Source organism: Cervus elaphus, chromosome 29, assembly GCF_910594005.1.
Source record: "Cervus elaphus chromosome 29, mCerEla1.1, whole genome shotgun sequence".
Taxonomy (NCBI): Eukaryota; Metazoa; Chordata; class Mammalia; order Artiodactyla; family Cervidae; genus Cervus; species Cervus elaphus.
The window spans coordinates 59,153,728-59,171,266 of record NC_057843.1 but is presented as its reverse complement, the minus strand read 5'-3'; the positions used below and the strand labels follow the sequence as shown (position 1 = coordinate 59,171,266).

The following is a 17,539-nucleotide window of genomic DNA, read 5'->3' as shown; positions in this document are numbered from 1 at the left end:
TAATGAGTCTGAGGTCTTCATTTGCATTTCTCTGACAATAAGTGATGTTGAGCCTCTTTCTGTATGTGTATTGGTCATTTTGTAGATCTTTGGAGTAATGTCTGTTCAAGTCCTTTGCTTGTTTTTAATCAGGTTGTGGATGACTGGCAAGGAGTAATCTGGCTTTTTTTAGAAAGTGTATGTATTCCAGGGGTAGGCCCTTGCCTTCATTCTCTTCAGTGGGCTAAGCCTCGGTATTGAGGCTTCAGGTCTTTCTCAGCACGGTCTGGTACGGCCAGCCTGTCCCAGGACAGCCTACCAACGTCACTGCCGTCTGTGGTGTGACGAGAGGAACGGGAACTCGGAGGCAGACTTCATCTCAAGACGGCAGCTCCACCAGCTACTCACTGTACCTTAGATGAAGGGGATACTGGTTTTTCGTTGGTAAAACTGGGGAAGTAGTGTTTACGGAGTTGTTTCTGAGAATTAAGGATGTGACAATGGTGTATAGCATATACCTGCAGGCTGTCTTGGACCCTGTCCTCCCAGCCTCCACGTCACAGAGTATGCACTTGCTGCCCCTTACCCGTGTTCCCACAGGAGATGCTTCTCACAGAAGGTGCTACACTGAAGTGGCTGTCTACCTTGGCAGTCCTCTGTTGGACTGCAAGTTCCTTGTCTTTGAATGTCTAGCACTTAGCAGAGGACCTAGTTTACAGTAGATACTAAGTAAGTGTTAGCAGACAGAATGATTGAATGTGTGTCTTGTTATTTTATTACTTACAAGAGCCCTTTGAATCTGTTTCAGAAGGATAATACCATGTACCATTATGTAATTTAGGCATTACATATGATCTAGTCCAGTGGTTCTCAAATTTTTTGGTCCCTTTACAAACTTAAAAAAATTTTGTGGATCCCCAAAGAGCCTTTATTTGTATGGATTAATAGTCATGGTCTTAGAAATAAAAACAAAGTTTTAAAATATTAATTCACTTTAGAATAACAGCAATAAACCCATTACATGTTAACATAAGCAACACGTTTTCATGAAAAATAATTACTTTCCCTCCCAAAAAATTAATGAGAAATATGTTTTACAGTTTTGTAAGTCTCTTTAATGTACAGCTTAAAAGGTGAGTGGCATCTCATATCTACCTCTGCATTTGATCTGTTGTGGTAAATTGTTTTGGTTGAAGTATATGCAGAAAATCCAGCCTCATGCAGGTATGTAGCTGGAAAAGAGAGGACCCCCTGGACTGCTGAAAGGGCTTCAGGCTGCCCCCTCCCCCCAAATGTAATAGAGTCCAAAAATTGGAGGAAAAGTTAGGGGAATTTTTCATATGTTAAGTACTGTATATAAAGGTTTACCTATTATTATTTGGTTGTTTGTAGGTTAAAAAGGTCCTTTGTGACGGAGAAAGATCTTAAGCAACATGATGGATTCAGAAGCTCATGAAAAGAGGCCCCCAATCCTAACATCTTCAAAGCAAGATATAGCACCTCATATCGCAAGTGTCAGTGAGATGAAGCATTACCTGTGCGGCTGCTGTGCGGCCTTCAACAACATCGCGATCACATTTCCCATCCAGAAGGTCCTCTTTCGGCAACAGCTCTATGGAATCAAAACCCGGGATGCTGTACTGCAGTTGAGGAGGGACGGATTTCGAAACTTGTATCGCGGAATCCTCCCCCCATTAATGCAGAAGACAACCACACTGGCACTGATGTTTGGTCTGTATGAGGATTTATCTTGCCTTCTCCGTAAGCATATCAGTTCCCCAGAGTTTGCGACCCGCAGCATGGCCGCAGTCCTTGCAGGGACAACAGAAGCAATTTTCACTCCACTGGAAAGAGTCCAAACATTGCTTCAGGACCACAGGCATCATGACAAATTTACAAACACGTACCAGGCTTTCAAGGCGCTGAAATGCCATGGAATTCGAGAGTATTATCGAGGCTTGGTTCCCGTCCTCTTCCGTAATGGATTTAGCAACGTGCTTTTCTTCGGCCTGCGCGGCCCCATAAAGGAGCACCTGCCTACAGCCACGACTCACAGTGCTCACTTGGTCAATGATTTTATCTGTGGGGGCCTGCTGGGTGCCATGTTGGGAATCTTGTTTTTTCCAGTCAATGTTGTAAAGACGCGCATGCAGTCTCAGATTGGCGGGGAGTTTCAGTCTTTCCCCAAGGTTTTCCAAAAAATCTGGCTAGAACGGGACAGGAAGCTAACAAATCTTTTCCGAGGTGCCCATCTGAATTACCATCGGTCCCTCATCTCTTGGGGCATAATTAATGCGACTTACGAGTTCTTGTTAAAGATTATATGAAGGAAATTGGTTCAGTGCCATTTGTCGACTGAATAGACCTAAGATGGATGCAAGTTGGCCTTGTTTCTAATGGGCCAAATACAAATTGGTGTCATAAGTCCAGGGCACAGTGAATTCTGGGCAAAGCTATTTTCCTTAAGCCCCAACAAATTCAGAATAAAAGGTTTCAGTTGGAAAATTTAAAGGTTTTTTTTGAGTGGGGTGGGATTTTTTTAAATCATTATCTGAGACCTTTAGGCCAGTTGCCTTGTTACTAGCTGTCTCTCTGATAGCTTTTTGACAAGGAAACAAACAGCCAAGGTGTGATTCTTTTTTCCAGAAGTCTTCTGTACTGGAACATAAGTGGCCATGACCAGCCAGAGAAAAGGCTTTTAGGGTCCCATGAATTCTCAGGCTTCCTTCTGTTATTCTATTTCTTGCTTCTCTGCTCTTAGAGGGAGTTGCAAAGGGTAGGTTTTGTGAACTTAAGCATGTACATGGTAGAACAATGGAGCAGAAGAGAGAAGAAAAATAGTTTATTATGTGTAGGCTTTTCATGATAAATTGCTTGTATTTGTTTTGAAACTAAGCACTTCTTGTGATGGTCATTTTCTGAGTTATTTGTCTAGACATGGTAGACTCAAGCATTTAAGGTTTGCTTTCTAGGATTGAAAGTTTTCTGTGTAGTTCTGAACTTGACCTTAAACCTTTCCAAAATATTTTTATATTTCACTTATTTCATTGCCAAAAGATCTGGAGACTTAAATTTTGTTAATTTTGTTTCATCCCATTAAGTTTCATATTACAGGTATCCCCACTTTTCCAGAGTTTCCTTTATGCCACTTTGCTTTTACATAAGACCTACATTAGTACCTGTTTCCACTAACCAAAAGAAATCTGAAGATGATTTTTGCTTTTACAAAAAGTAATTGCTTCTTCACTCTGTGCCATTTCGGCTTACGAAAGGTTCCGTGGGAATGCAGAGGAAACCTGTAATTGTATTTCAGATCTAGCTCTGTTTAGCTCAACTTTGAATTGTTTTTGCCAACTTAGTGAAGAACTTTGAAGTTTGTTTTTCTTTCTTCCTTTGAGTATTAGTTTGTCATTTTCAGGTATCCTATTCTCTTGAAACTCCCTTTAAAAAACAACAAAAGTGCTTCCATTGTATTTTGGAAGTCTATTAATTGGACCTCAGATTTTTTTTTTTTTTTTCTTCTGGTTTCTAAGTGTTCCCGAGAAGGAGGGGAAAAAACTCAGGATAACTTTCACCCACAGTGTTAAGCTGTCTTTTTAAATTTTAGTCTTGGAAATAGAAACTTCTGTTAGGATCTTTACATTTTGGGAACCCAGTTTTGCCATCTTATCATTTAAATAGTAAGACAGTTTGAGAGGATAAGGCCTAAATAAAGATATGTGAAATATTAGTTTTAAATTCTAGAAGTTGGTGATAGCTGAGTAGCATAGTTATCCGTCACCTAACAGACAAATTTGCTTGTCAAAGGAATCAGATTTTAAAATATTTTTTTAAAATAAAAAAGCAAAGTTGGTTCATTCAGTTGGTATTGAATAACTAGTAAAACATACCAGATATCCTAGAAAAATGGTTTATCAGCTTTTAAAAAATCCACGTGTGTAACTATTACGTAGTTAAGATGGCTTTCTAGCATTTGACATGGGGCAGGGCACCTAGCTTTTATTAGTCTTTCATCATTCTGGATGATTGCATGTGAATATGTGCACATGCTGACCAAAATCAAACCAGGGCCCCAAATGGTAGTTTACTCAGTTCCTGGACAGGCAGTCCAGAAAAGATGTTTACGTCTCAGTGCGGGACGGCTGGCCAGGCGACAGGACCATCATCCTTCCCGCTGTGAGGGGTCAGGGGGTCGTCACGTGTTTGCCAGGTGGTGATGAAGCTCACCAGCTCTGCAGAGGCTCTTTGGTAATGCTGTGCTGGAAGTGGCAGTTCATTCTAGAAACCGAGGTGCGGGTGCAAGCGTTTGAGAAAGTGAGGATTTAACGCCAGGTAAATGTGAGTGGCGTCTTGTGGCCTGTGGAGCAGAGTCAGGATTTGAACCGGTTTCAGGGATGGGCAGCAGAGGCCCTGCGGGGCCTGGACCTCTGGTTCTCTGGTGTGTCCTGCGCTCGCGGGCGTGTCTGGGTGCTCGGGCGTGTGCGGGTGAGTCGGCCTGCGGTCACGCCCTGGCCCTGCAGGGGGGCTCCAGTTCACTCAGTTCTACAGGGCTTCCTTTTGCCTATACACTCCATGTAGGTGATAGAAATCTAAACTCTAAAGCACTTTTGTGAAATAGAAGCAAAGTGAGAATTGGAAGGCTGCTTTGGTTTCTGCTATCTCAAACATGTGGCATTTAAAAACAATAAATCTTTTTTAATGGTTTTAACTCACTTTATTGATTTCTTTGTCACTTTTTACAGCTTTTGAAGACCAAACTGCAAATACATTACCAGGGATGGTTTTGTGTTGTCCTATAGTTTCTTAAATTTGACGGAAAACTCAACAGAACTTGTGGTAGCCAACAGCTTTGTCTGAAATTTAAAAGAAGTCAAAATGTGTTATTAGTAAGTAAGAGATTCTAACTATTGTTTTTACCTTTAGTGTGAACTAGTATGGTAATGATTTTGAAAAGGCATATAATGATGGAATAACTTTATCTGAAAAGCTTTAAAAGTGGCCTTTCTGTTACACGTGTGGTGCAGACAGCTCCGAGCAGAGGGCAGTTTGGGTCTTGCCTCCTGTACTTCATTCTGATGCCACCAAAAATACGGGATAGATTCTATACTTAGCACCCTTAGCGTGGTGTGAGCCCTCAGGACGCACTACAGAGTAAACACAGCCTCTGTGTGGTGGCGAGTGTGTCTTTTGTTTCTTTTGTAGTTGGAGATAGTCGGTGCTTTTGTCTCAATAGTCAATATTACATATAATCACCTGCTATATATTGTGAACTGTGCAATGAAACAGAACTGTGTATATATAAACAGCTTTGAAGACCTGAAGTTCCCTAGCTGAGAACGTGGTGAGACTCAGTTATAACTAAGGCCATACAGACCTTAAGAAGACGACGACAGTGGTCCTGGAGGCCTTCACGGTAAGCCAGTCAGACTGACCAAGACTATTCAGTGTAGATGAAGTACTGTTGTGTGAGGGGTATGCAGTCAAGATGAAGGCGCAGTGGCGATCACATTTAAAGAAAGGGTAAGCACTCAGACTTGATGCTTTGAAAATAATCTGTTTTCTCGTGTGCTAATAAATGAGTATCAAAGACCTGAATAGGCTTTCTCCTTAAATTTGAGGATTTTTAGTTTTTAATGCTGCCTTTTTGCCTAATACTGAATATATGCTTGCCTAAATGGCTCCCAGATTGTGGGGGGTCTCTATATGTTTTCTTTTTTTAAAGTTTCATTATTAAAAGTGGTTAAGCACACACAGCTGGTTTTGTTTGATATTTTGAGTTTTGTGACTATATGCCTTTAAATGAAATCTGTTAAATGTTTGAGTTAATGTGCTTCTTTTGGTATTTCTGTTTGGAATAAAGTTTTTTGTTTTTCTTTTTTAAAGGCCTTTCTATTTGGTCTTCTCTTGTGGTTGGGTTACCGTCACTAGCACTTTGCTTTTTGTAGTAGGTTAGTCTCTCAGTCTTTTTCTTGGTAGACCATTTAGCATGCTACCTTGACTCTTAGTGACTCCACCTGATAACTTTGTAGGTAAAACAGTTCTTCACTGATCCATTTTGTTTGGTCAAGTAAGTTTCTTTTCTAAATAGGTTGACTGCAAAGCTTTTTTGTTTTTAAGGTTTTTTTCCAAATAAACTCTTCCCTTACTGAGTATAAACTGTCTTGGTAAAGTCAGCTTATTAATACTTTGTATTATAATAATGTATCTTCAAGCTTTGGTTCCCTGGTTGCTCAGACGGTAAAGCATCTGCCTGCAATGCAGGAGACCCGGTTCAATCCCTTGGTTGGGAAGATCCCCTGGAGAAGGAAATGGCAACCCATTCCAGTATTCTTGCCTAGAAAATCCCATAGATGGAGGAGCCTGGTGGGCTACAGTCCATGGGGTCGCAAAGAGTCAGACACGACTGAGCAACTTCACTTACCTTCAGGTCGTGCTTATTCCCAAGCTAAATGGTCTGGATATTGGTGCTTTCTGAGCTTTTTATATCTGCTTTTAATTTCATTCTGCTTGTTTCTGTTAGGCGACTGTGAAATCATATGAGTTGCACTGTTGGTTTACACATTAAATTGTAAGGTGCTCCCTGACCCTAGGGATAGTTGAGCTTGCCTGATGAGGACCACCAGATGAGGAAGCAGTTGCCATATATTAATAATGATTCTAAAACATTCCAGTTTTAGAATTTTTTAAGAAATTTATCATAAAAGGGCTGTTCAGCACATCCTCTGATGAAATGTCATTGTAAACTGCGGGCAGAGTGAGGCCAGTAGAGAGCATTTCTCACGGTGTGACGCAGGGTGGGGGGCCTGGGGAGGTCTGCAACTGCAGCAGGATTCCAATGGACAGGCACTTCATTTTTCTGTTCTTGCAGCTGTTTGTGAACTGTGGAACTCAGCTGAGTCAGGCTGACTGAGAAGGGCAAGAAGAAAGTATTCCTTAAAATTGGTTTGTCATTGCCTGCTGCTTTGTTTCTATAGAAGTGCCATGAGTTGTTTAAAGCAGACCACCTCGGTAGTTGCTCTCCCTTTTACCATCAGTGTTCAGTTCACGTTCTCTCCAGTCATTAGTCAGCAGTGACTTGCTTCTGACAGAACACCAAAAAAGGGGAATGCATTTAGTTACACTGAGATGCTAGCTAACTTTTTGTTTCAAATGATAGGAAAAAGAAACTAATTTCTTTGAAGGGTCATCATATCTGTAGCAATAGGTGGCTCCTGGTGTATAGCTTTCTCCTTTCCCTTTGGATAAAAGAAGCCTCCAAACTTTGCTTATCCCTGTCATACTTCGCTGGAAAAAGATTAAACAAATTCCAATACCATCACATTTTCTTGGGCTCCCCTCCTCATATTTCCCCACTAGAAAACAGCCATTGGGGAAAGTTGGTATATAAGGGATCCAAGTACTTTTCATTTTTAATTTGTGTGCAAAATTTGAAGGTAATGAGTGAAAACGAGTTAGGAAGTGAGGACCTAAACTTGGAGATATAATGGGTGTGATAAGCCTTCAGAAAGCTAAGCCAAAGTCCAGGAAGATTTAAAGCTTTGCTGTTGCTGTTTGGAGCCCATCAAAACTTCTGCCACTTGTGGTCTGGGAACAGAAAAGCATGGTGTTTTTACATTTGGAAGCAATGCTGAATACAGCATCTGAGTTTATATCAATTCAAACTAGAGAAAACAGTAACCCCAATATCAGTTTGTAACTTTTATCGTTTTTTTTGGCAGAACGCCTGACGTCTCAGTACTGTAAAACTGCCCTTTTAAGGGCAAATCATTTTGACTTACAAGATTCTAGAATTGCGGATAGTACAGAGTATTGGCTGCCTGAGACAAGTTCCTAGGTACAACGTTAAATTTCCCTTGATTCCCTACTGGTTTCCAGACTGGATTAGGTCTCCTGTGGCGATGACTGTCTCAACTCCAGGACTCTGACCAGGCTGTGTGGGCTGTGTCCCCTCAGGACGGTGTGAACTCCTTGGGGCAGAGATGATCTGTCTCATCTGTGTCCCCAGAGTAGAGGCGCTCATGGCAGCTGCTCAGTGAGTGCGTCGGAATCTGATCCCAGAAGCTGTCTTTGTCACTACTCTGTTTCAGAGACACTTTGAATCGCTTAGGAATTTGTCTTTTAAAAATCATCATGGGGAATACGTAATGTCTGAGTCCATTTATATGAAGTCCTAGAACAGGCAAATCTGGTAGGGAAAAAAAGTGGTTGTCTCTGGGAAGGGGCATGAAGGAACTTTCTGGGGTGATGGTAAATAAGAATATATTTTGAATAGGGGTGTGGATTATATAGGTGTATGCATTTGCCTAAACTTCTTTAGCAAAAGTACCGTTAATATTTGTGCACTTCATTGTATGGAAATTTTACAACAAAAGAAAAATATTGAACTTTAGTTAATGATATGTATTGCCAAGGAGTTTTAGAAGGATGGGTGTAGATGTCTGCAATTCATTTATGAAAATACATCAAAAATGAAGATGATTGATAGGTGGATAGACTATTGGATAACTGATATAACAAACTTAGTAAAGTGTTGACATTTGAGTCTTGGTAAACATATATTCCCTGTGAAATTCTTCCAACCTTGCTGTATGTTTTGAACATCTCATAATAAAATGTTAAGAAAAATCATTAGGGTGTTATCACAGTATTTGATGTCAGCAACATATTGAGAGACTCGATTCAGTTCTTTTACTATACTACTAATTCTTAGGTTGCCATGAAGTCAGGACACCACATAGAAACACCTGCTGGAGGGGAACACGAGCCTATGGCATGTTACTCACTTAGCCTTCCCACTAGTCCTACTAATGATGTGGTGGCCACCAGCTCCCACTCCTCAGGCCCAGGACACATGCCGAACTGGGACAGGGCTTGTGATAAGCTCACGCTGTTATTAGCGTTTTCCTTAAGACTACCCTGCAAGTGAGTGGTTTACTCACACCTGAAGTGACCGAGGTAGGTGGGCATCATGATCTTCCTGCCAATACTCTGCAACTTTTTAATAAAGGCCAGGAAGTTCTTCTTTTATACAAACGTTTATTGTATACATCCACAAAATCTCTTAAGGTAATAGCTCCCTAAGAATAATGTATTCAGAACCAATCAGACACTTTTGTATTTAACTTTAAGAAAGTAATCCTTTTAGAACAAAATTTGAATTTTTCATTTTACCCAAAAACTAATGTTTTATAGTGATGGGCTTTTGCAAGTTAATTTAAACAGAGCAGGCTCATGGACCCGTAATTTAAATAGCTTTCAAAAGAGACAGCCGTCCATCCCCCACCCACCAGAAAGGGTTTAGAAGCTCTTCTGTGTGGTCTGTGCCCTGGTTAGAACTTCTGTCCCTGTTCTGAACTGTTACCCTGTCCGCAGCTGTTGCAAGCTGTTTGGAGGTCCCTGTGTTTCTGTAGTGACTCCTCTCGTGTAGTTAGAAGATAGGCCACACAGCACCAGGTCTGTTCCTGAGAAGATAAGATGATCTTGGCATAATTAACTGCTCAGTAACATAAGTACCATTTGAAAATAGGGAAGTCTGAGCTCTAGCTCTCGCTGAAGGAGGACGCTGTAGCTGACGGGAAGCATGGTTATCCCTCTCTCAGTCTCCAAAGTTAAGATGTTCTCCAAACTGGCTTTCTTTATTTTCACAGAGATTCATGGAACTGTCATCCATGAAAAAACTAAACCTGAACTACATTTTCTATATCCCTGGTTCTCAAACTGTGGTCCCCAGATCTACAGCATCAACGGGAACTGACTAGAAATACAAAATAGGGGTTCCTACCCCAGACCTGTGAAGTCAACATGCCTGGATGTCAGCCTAGCAGTCTTTTAACAAGCTCTCCTGGTGGTGCTAATGCCTGCACCACTTTTCATGTTCTCTGCCGGAAGGGAAGGGCCTAGAAGGAAATCTATTAACCGTTAAGTTTTTGGAAATTTGTTATATCAGTAATAGGAAACTAACATAAATCACTAATTCTTTAGTATTAATGCATGCCAAATCTCTTCTATTTAAATAAACTATATTTAAATAATCTAAAGTATGTCAGTCATATTTCAGGGATAATTGAAATAGTGATCATTAATGCTATGGTTAAATTATCTAAAGAATGATTAATTTCTCAAAATAATCTGAAAGAGATTCACTCTATTTTCTTTTTCAATGACTTACCAAAAGTTAGCATCCCAAGTAGGATTGTCATTTTTCTAGTAAATTTAAAATAGTATGGCAAAATGAACTGTCAATCACACTGTTAAATAATATAAGATGTCATTCTAGGGAGCAGTATGAAAAGTAAAACATGTTCTAAATTGGTATGAGAACTAATCACTGGTTACAACTTGACAAAAAATTATCAACTGCTTCCTATTGGTATGAATAATTTTCACGGAATAAATCATTTGTGAAATGACACACATTCATATTGAATACACTTGTAAATGGCCAGAGCTTTAGTGCACAGATGTGAATGGTTCAGATCTCAATGTGTGTTCAGTGTAAAATGCCAGTTCTGTGGTTTAGAGCAGCAGCCTTCACAAAGGGGAGTGTCATACACCAGTGGAAAGACAAGGTGAACCGTGGAAGTGCAGGAGGTAATGTAGAACTTTTTTTTTTAGACATCTTATCCTTCTAAAGTTTCCTTTATACATGTTTTATGATGTATATAATAGATGAGTATAATAATATGTATATAATTTATAAATAACCAAAATTTACAGTGTCTTCTCTTAACTTTTTCTGTTAGGAGTTACATGATCAAAAAAGTTTAGAATACCACTAACAAGAGCCACCACTGCCTCTGTCATAGCCTTATGGTTGATTCTGGTCTAAAAATGAACAAAATGTAAACAAGTTTTCAAACTAATACTAAATCCAAGTTTGCTATCAATCTTTTAAATAGGTTAACCACACACAAAACGTGTGTCAGATGTTTCAAAGTAGCATTTATTTTTTTAAAGCACATTATGAGGTAGACTTAAACTATTCAATGCATATATTAGACATTTATTAAAAACCTTAAAATTGGATGTAGGTATGTATGTAGGTAAGTTCACCTACAATTCTACCATCCATTTGAAAACCCAGAAAAGGTAAAAACCTATTAATATGTTTATAGAAACCTTTTCTAATTCTGAAATGAATAACATTTGATCTGTTAAAAAACTGTGGGAAGAAGGAAGTTTTGTTTCAATTTTAGATTTTAGAAGTTACTTTACTAAATTATTTTATGGCTAGTTTTCAATGAATGTGAATATCTTTACTAGAAGGTAGATAAAAGGTACTCTAATGCTTATTGTTTTCACTAGGTCAAAATGATACTATTCAAGCAGGACCAGCTACATAATTTGTGAGCCCAGTGCAAAATAAAAATGCAGGCCCCTTGTTAAAAAAATTAAGAATGTCAAGGTTGCTTCAGCAGAGCAGTAAACTAAGTGTGCGGCTTTCCTAGTGAAGGGCCCTTGTGACTGCACAGGGCACACACCCATGAAGCCAGCCCTGGGTCTGAATCTGTGTCACCTGCAGTTATGGAATACCAAAACCTTAGTTATCTTTGTCCCTTGAGCTCTAGTACTAGACTAGGCATCTAATAGGGAGTCACATGTGTGTTGAATGAAAAACTGAATCTTGCAGTTTTCCAGAACAATGAGAAATGCTTAGTTTTTCTGACCTATGGTCAGTAAAAAAACCTTACTCCAATGAATAGTCTGTTCATTATAATAAATGATGGACTTCTGTAGTATTGAATAATTTACACATCAAAATTCTGGCTTCATGGGAACTTGAGGCCACATAATGGTGAATTTGATTCATCCAACATTCAATTCATTTGATTGATCCTGCTGGGCACTGGGAATAGAGTCCCTGCCCTCAAGGATCTTACAGTCTGGTGTAAGAATCTAGTGAGAAAACTTTCTGGTGTTTGGCATATTATGTGGGACACTCTAAATTTCCTGAGAGTGTTAAATCTTAAGATTTTCAGAAAGCACAGTGAAGACATAAAAGATGCAGTGAAATTTAAAAGAAAATTCAAATATTCAACCTTTAATGTAAAAACTGAAATCTAAGGGAAAAAACTCAGGAAAGCTGAAAATTCTTTTTAAGTACTTTGGACCAGATTTAAACTTTAAAAGTTATTTTATTATCTCTGGCATTTTCATTTATAGTGACATTTATATACACATACATAGAGGAGGGTATGTGCATGGGAGATATATTCCCTGGAACTTTTGACAAAATCCATTAATAAAATCCATTTTTCCATCACTAATTCATTTACAACTAAAAAAAGCACACAGGTAAATTTAAGACTTTCATTTTGATAATAATTTCATATCATTTGAATGGGAGAAATTCTTAAGCATTGTGTTTAGGTTATAAATTTTGGTACAATCTCATTTTGCACTGAGATTAAACTGTCTTTGTACAATGTGATAACCATATATTTTAATAGTTATCGACAAAATTTAATGGCATCAAGAATAAATACTCTTAAGTCTACCTGGATTTTTACTTTTTCACTCTGCACTCGTCTTTTTCCTTCAGAGCATGAAAGGCCCCGTGCAAATAGAGAGCCTGTTCTCCCTTCCCTGTACTTCGGTGCATTGCTTTCCTTAATAGAGCAGCATCCTTAGCTTTTGTAATATTTTACTTAGTGGCAACTGAAGAAAATCACTAGCCTGGGCTTTAGCTGTGAACTTAAGAAGGTTGTTGTGGAACTGTCAGGAAGGTGGAGCAGCCAAAAAAACTCTCACAGATTGTGCACCCAGAGCTCATCCAGCTCTTTAAACACTAAGCAGACTTGGTTATCTCACCTCCCAGCTCATAACAGATGAACACAGCATATTAGAAGGAAGTGGGAGCCTGTTAGAAGCAGGTGTATTGATAAGTATAGTAAGAAACCACTATATAAGCAAAACAAACTGCTTAGCAGACATAAAATTTTTTACATTAAAAAAAAAAACCACACCAGCAGTCTGAGGCAAATGATTATATATACCTTGGGGCTGAGGGAACCACTTTATAATAATATCAATTTGTTATTATAGCCCTTTACAATTTATGAACTATTTTACATACATCAGAGCTCATTAGATACTTGTAATAACACATGAATATAACTTTTACTTTTTTATCATGAAAAAGTGAATTATACTGAGCATGCTGTTTAAGAAGAAGGCAGGTAAGGTATACCGACATATCTGAAAGACTTGCATCAAAAATAATTACAGGTTTTAAATTTTGGCACTTAAAGAGATATGCATTATTACCCCAAAATTAATATATATGTTTTTCTTCATGACCAACACGGTGTTACTGAGTGAATTTTCATAGCTCTCAGTGACTGCTGGTCATTAAATGGGGATGATTGTCACCAGTAAGTTATCAGACTATCCTGTTAAACACAAGCTTAACAGGTACTTATGGATGCCAACACCATATATTCTAATATGGGAAACACTAGGCTCCTAAAAGATTCTCTGAGTGTTTTTCCTATATTGCACTTTCTAGAAAACAGCTTTAACAATGATGTGATGTGATCCTGGTTCTAGATATAGGAGTGCAGAATGGGTGATTGACCTTTTCCATGCTTATTTTCCTAAAGTTTTTGGTATAGCCTCTCTTCAGGGATGTAACAAGGAGAAACAACAAAATATACATGCTCTTTGGGCTTCTGAGAAAAAAAGACCACAGACATTTTCAAAAGATTAAAATACAGGTCTCTTCTGCATCAGCCATTTCATTTTCACAATTGAAAATAAAGAACTACTGTGGAGTTGATGTTTTTAAAGTCATTCAACATAGCTTTGCCATAAATATACTACTCTGCAGAAAGCTTTTAAAAACAGAAGTATAATTTATACTATACTTACCAACAATTATACTACTTATCAATTATAATACATTTACCAATTATCATGAATAAAAACAACTAAATAAAATTTTTGAGTTAAAAAACACCAAATTAGACTTTATACTGTAAGTGAAATGGGACCTCAAAATCTTAAGTGTAATATCCCCCAATATTAATAGTATAGCATTCCTGATGCCCTTTAATTTCTTAATATTATCTGATGACTTTTTGATCATGATCATACCTCAGAGGGGGCTTCCCTGGTGGCTCAGAAGGTAAAGCATCTGCCTGCAACGTGGAAGATCCGGGTTTGATCCCTGGTTCAGGAAGATCCCCTGGAGAAGGAAGTGGCAACCCACTCTAGTACTCTTGCCTGGAAAATCCCACGTATGGAGAAACCTGGTAGGCTACAGTCCATGGGTTCGCAAAGAGTCGGACACGACTGAGTGACTTCGTTTTCCTTCTATACCTCAAAGAAGACAAAAATTTTACTGAGTTTGCTGGCTATTAATTTTTAATTCTCATCTGTGTGACTCTGTACAAGGCTATTAATCCTCCATTTTTCTTTATAGTTATTTATCCTACTTGAGGGTTTTTAGTTAGGTATGGACTGTATGTACGCCCTGCAGTTTGTGGCACTAATTCTAATAGAAACTGTCAGTCTTGTAAATATTCTTTTGCATAGTAAAGAAGATAAGCCAGCTCTGTAATAAAGGACTGCCAGAGGGTGTTAGATAGGTAAATAAATAGGCCAGTTCACCATCCTTTACAAACTAAAGGGCAGAATGGTTGGGTGGTAAGCACAGGCTGGGAACCAAGACACGGGGTTTGAAATCTAGTACATGCCAGCTCTGTGCTCAGGGCAAATCACTTAACCTGAGTCTCCATTTCCTCCACAGTAAGTGGGTGCTCACGTCACCTACCTTGCAGTTTTTGTGAAGGTTAGTAGTAAAGTATGTACATTATTTGACATATGATAGATACTCTATAGTGGTTTAAGAATCATGTACCGAAATTTAGAGTTGGGCAACATTTGGGCCCAGTATCTAACATGGAGTGCTCTCCAAAGGAGATGCAATATATAGAAACTTCTTATAACCATTGTACTTAGTAGCTTATTTTTACTATCAGCATTAGGTATTTTTGTCTCCAAAACTTTATTTTCTTTTAAATATGTATTTTTTTAAAAGTTTATGGCAAATTTGTTTTTCACTGTGTACTTTTTATGATGACTAAAAAAATTTACAATTTTTATTTTAACAATCATGGTAAAGAAAAAAGATCTAATTTTTAAAATTTGTCCTAGGGCCAACTGATATGTAACCTCTATGTGTGTAAATGGCTGTCTGGTAGGTTCTACAAAAAATGTCATTTTTATTCATGCATTTGGGTTGCTTAAATAGTTCTATAAGATTTAAAACAGTTTCTCCTTATTGCTGGAATTCTCAGCATCAATACTCCCATGCCTTTCTTTTTCAGTCTATTGGCCAGTTTAAGGGTATCCACAGTAATACAACTTAAAGACAAAAAAAAGTGTTCATAAATCTTTAACAGCCAGCATAATACAGTAGAAACTGCCCTGAGCAAGGAATGGAGAGACTTGAATTCAAGTCCTGGCTCTGCCACTAATTTTGCAGGATGACCTTAGCTAAGTCACTTAACTTCTACATTCATCAAATAATGAGATTGCGTCCATTTTAAGACCTCTAAAATTGCTTTCATTTGCTTATTTTTTTAAACTATCAAAACACCTTCTGGGAGTTGTGGTAAGCACCGGATGGGTACAGAAATATTTACTGATGTAGTAATGTTTCAAGCTGTGATCTAGGAACCATCTGAATATAAATTATTTGGGGTTACTGTTAAAAAGACAGATTCCTGTCCTCTCCCAGGCTGAATCAGAACCTCCTAAGGTGAGGGTCAGATTCCTCTATTTTTCACAAGCTCCTCAATGATTATTGGAGAAGGGAAAGGCTACCCACTCCAGTATTCTGGCCTGGAGAATTCCATGAACTATATATAGTCCACTGGGGTCACAAAGAGTCGGACACGACTGAGCAACTTTCACATCAATGATTATAATGCACCCTAAATGTTTGAGAACCACTGGCCTAAGAGAATATGTTCTAAGAGGGAAAAAACTAGCATGTGGCTCAAATTACTCCAACCTCTGGCAAAATCTCCTTTAAAGACAATCCCATTCAAAGCGGAGAAGACTAGAAAAAAGCTGCCTGCGTCAGCAGAGTAGTCAGTCTTATGCCTGGCCCCTGCATGATGCTTTTTTACTTGCTGTGTTCCATAACAAAACACAACAAAAGGTCTTGACAACCAAGTCACTGACTGCCACAGTCATGACAACAGCTTGAAAACAAGCGGAAGTTCTCCCTTAATGTAATAGTAAGAGTTGAACTCAAGGAAAACGAGAAAAACACAACTCTCTTTACTCTCAATTTCCCCTCCACCTGTCATTCTGTGTGATGCAAATAGCTTGGTGGAGGAAACAGAAAATCTAAGCTACATTGTTCTCATCACTCTGTGGCCAGACAGACAGTATGCTAACTTAATAAAGAAACCCTCTTTACACAACAGAAGTGACCTCAGCCCCTTCCTTCCTCTCCTTTCCTTTCTAATGCGATTGACAGGAACAAAATGTCAACTAAGGACATACGCTGTAGATTTAAGAATGCATACAAATACAGTAAACTACAAAGAGAGGTGGTAATGTTTTTTTCTAGAATTTCACAACGAAATTCCTCTCATGGTAAAAAACATGTATGATTTTGACAGGAAACCTAAAAGACATTTTGCTGCAAGACTGTCACAGTCGTAAGGATAATGCCATCATCTGTGCTCATTATAGAGAAACTAACAGCAACTTTTAAAGGCCAAGAATACTGATAAGTGAAGATGAAATTTCTTTTCAGCAACCACTATGCCAACATCAGACTTCCAGATTTTATTCAATACTAGCATCATGAGTTTCTCCTAATCCAACCAAAACTCCTGCCAAATGTCCACAAAATTCACACCAAAATCAAAAACAGAAAAGAAAATTAAAAGAGAGGGACCTGACAAAGCTACCAGCAGAGCTGGAGTGTAGTGGCACAGGTCAGCAGGAGCAGAGGAACGCTGCAAAAGATGTTGCTGCCTGGAGTCTAACTTGGCGATGCCTCGTGATGCTGGATGATCAAGTACTCAGGTCACAGGTATGTTTGTGGACCCATAAGAACCAGGATCTTGACCCAAACTTTTAAGATCTTCTAAAAAGAAAATACTTCACCTAAATTGAAGTATATAGAAGTTGAACACCAGTAGAGTTCCTTATTTGACGTAAGTTGTGCCTAAAACTTTGGCTGATACAAAGAAACCCGTCCACTAAGGCACCCAGAGGCGATCTGACAATGTGTTGGAGAGAACTTTGTCGTCAGTACCACATCATTGTGAGAGTACAGAGAACGGATCACCCGCAGGGGACTGGCTTCTTTGGGCAAACAGTCAATAAGTTCACTGCACTGTTTGTCAAACCCCAGCAAGCGGATCCCATATCCGTGTGGGGACGAAATCATTCGCCCATCAGGGCTGAAGCAAAGTTCTTTGATATAACCCCTGCCTACATTGGCTTCTTCAATGTAATGAGTCAGGCGTAGAGAACAGCGAGGTGCGACTGGTCTCACGGGTGCCCCTTCTTGGAATTCATAGACACAAGTCCA

The 17,539-nt window shown here is 38.9% G+C and overlaps 2 protein-coding genes across 8 annotated transcripts in view; one reads left to right on the top strand and one right to left on the bottom strand.

Moving 5' to 3' along the window:
• SLC25A51 (solute carrier family 25 member 51) overlaps positions 1–5,861 on the top strand; it is a 21,832-nt gene extending 15,971 nt beyond the window's left edge. For all 5 annotated transcript variants that reach the window (XM_043891483.1, XM_043891479.1, XM_043891481.1 and 2 more), the window contains one exon: positions 1,372–5,861. In XM_043891483.1, the coding sequence (XP_043747418.1) occupies positions 1,413–2,306 (894 nt within the window). In that variant the 5' untranslated portion in view covers positions 1,372–1,412 and the 3' untranslated portion in view covers positions 2,307–5,861. The remainder of the gene's footprint in view (positions 1–1,371) is intronic.
• The window catches only part of DCAF10 (DDB1 and CUL4 associated factor 10), a 65,235-nt gene continuing 51,079 nt past the window's right edge, over positions 3,384–17,539 (bottom strand). For all 3 annotated transcript variants that reach the window (XM_043891477.1, XM_043891475.1, XM_043891476.1), the window contains one exon: positions 3,384–17,539. In XM_043891477.1, the coding sequence (XP_043747412.1) occupies positions 17,171–17,539 (369 nt within the window). In that variant the 3' untranslated portion in view covers positions 3,384–17,170.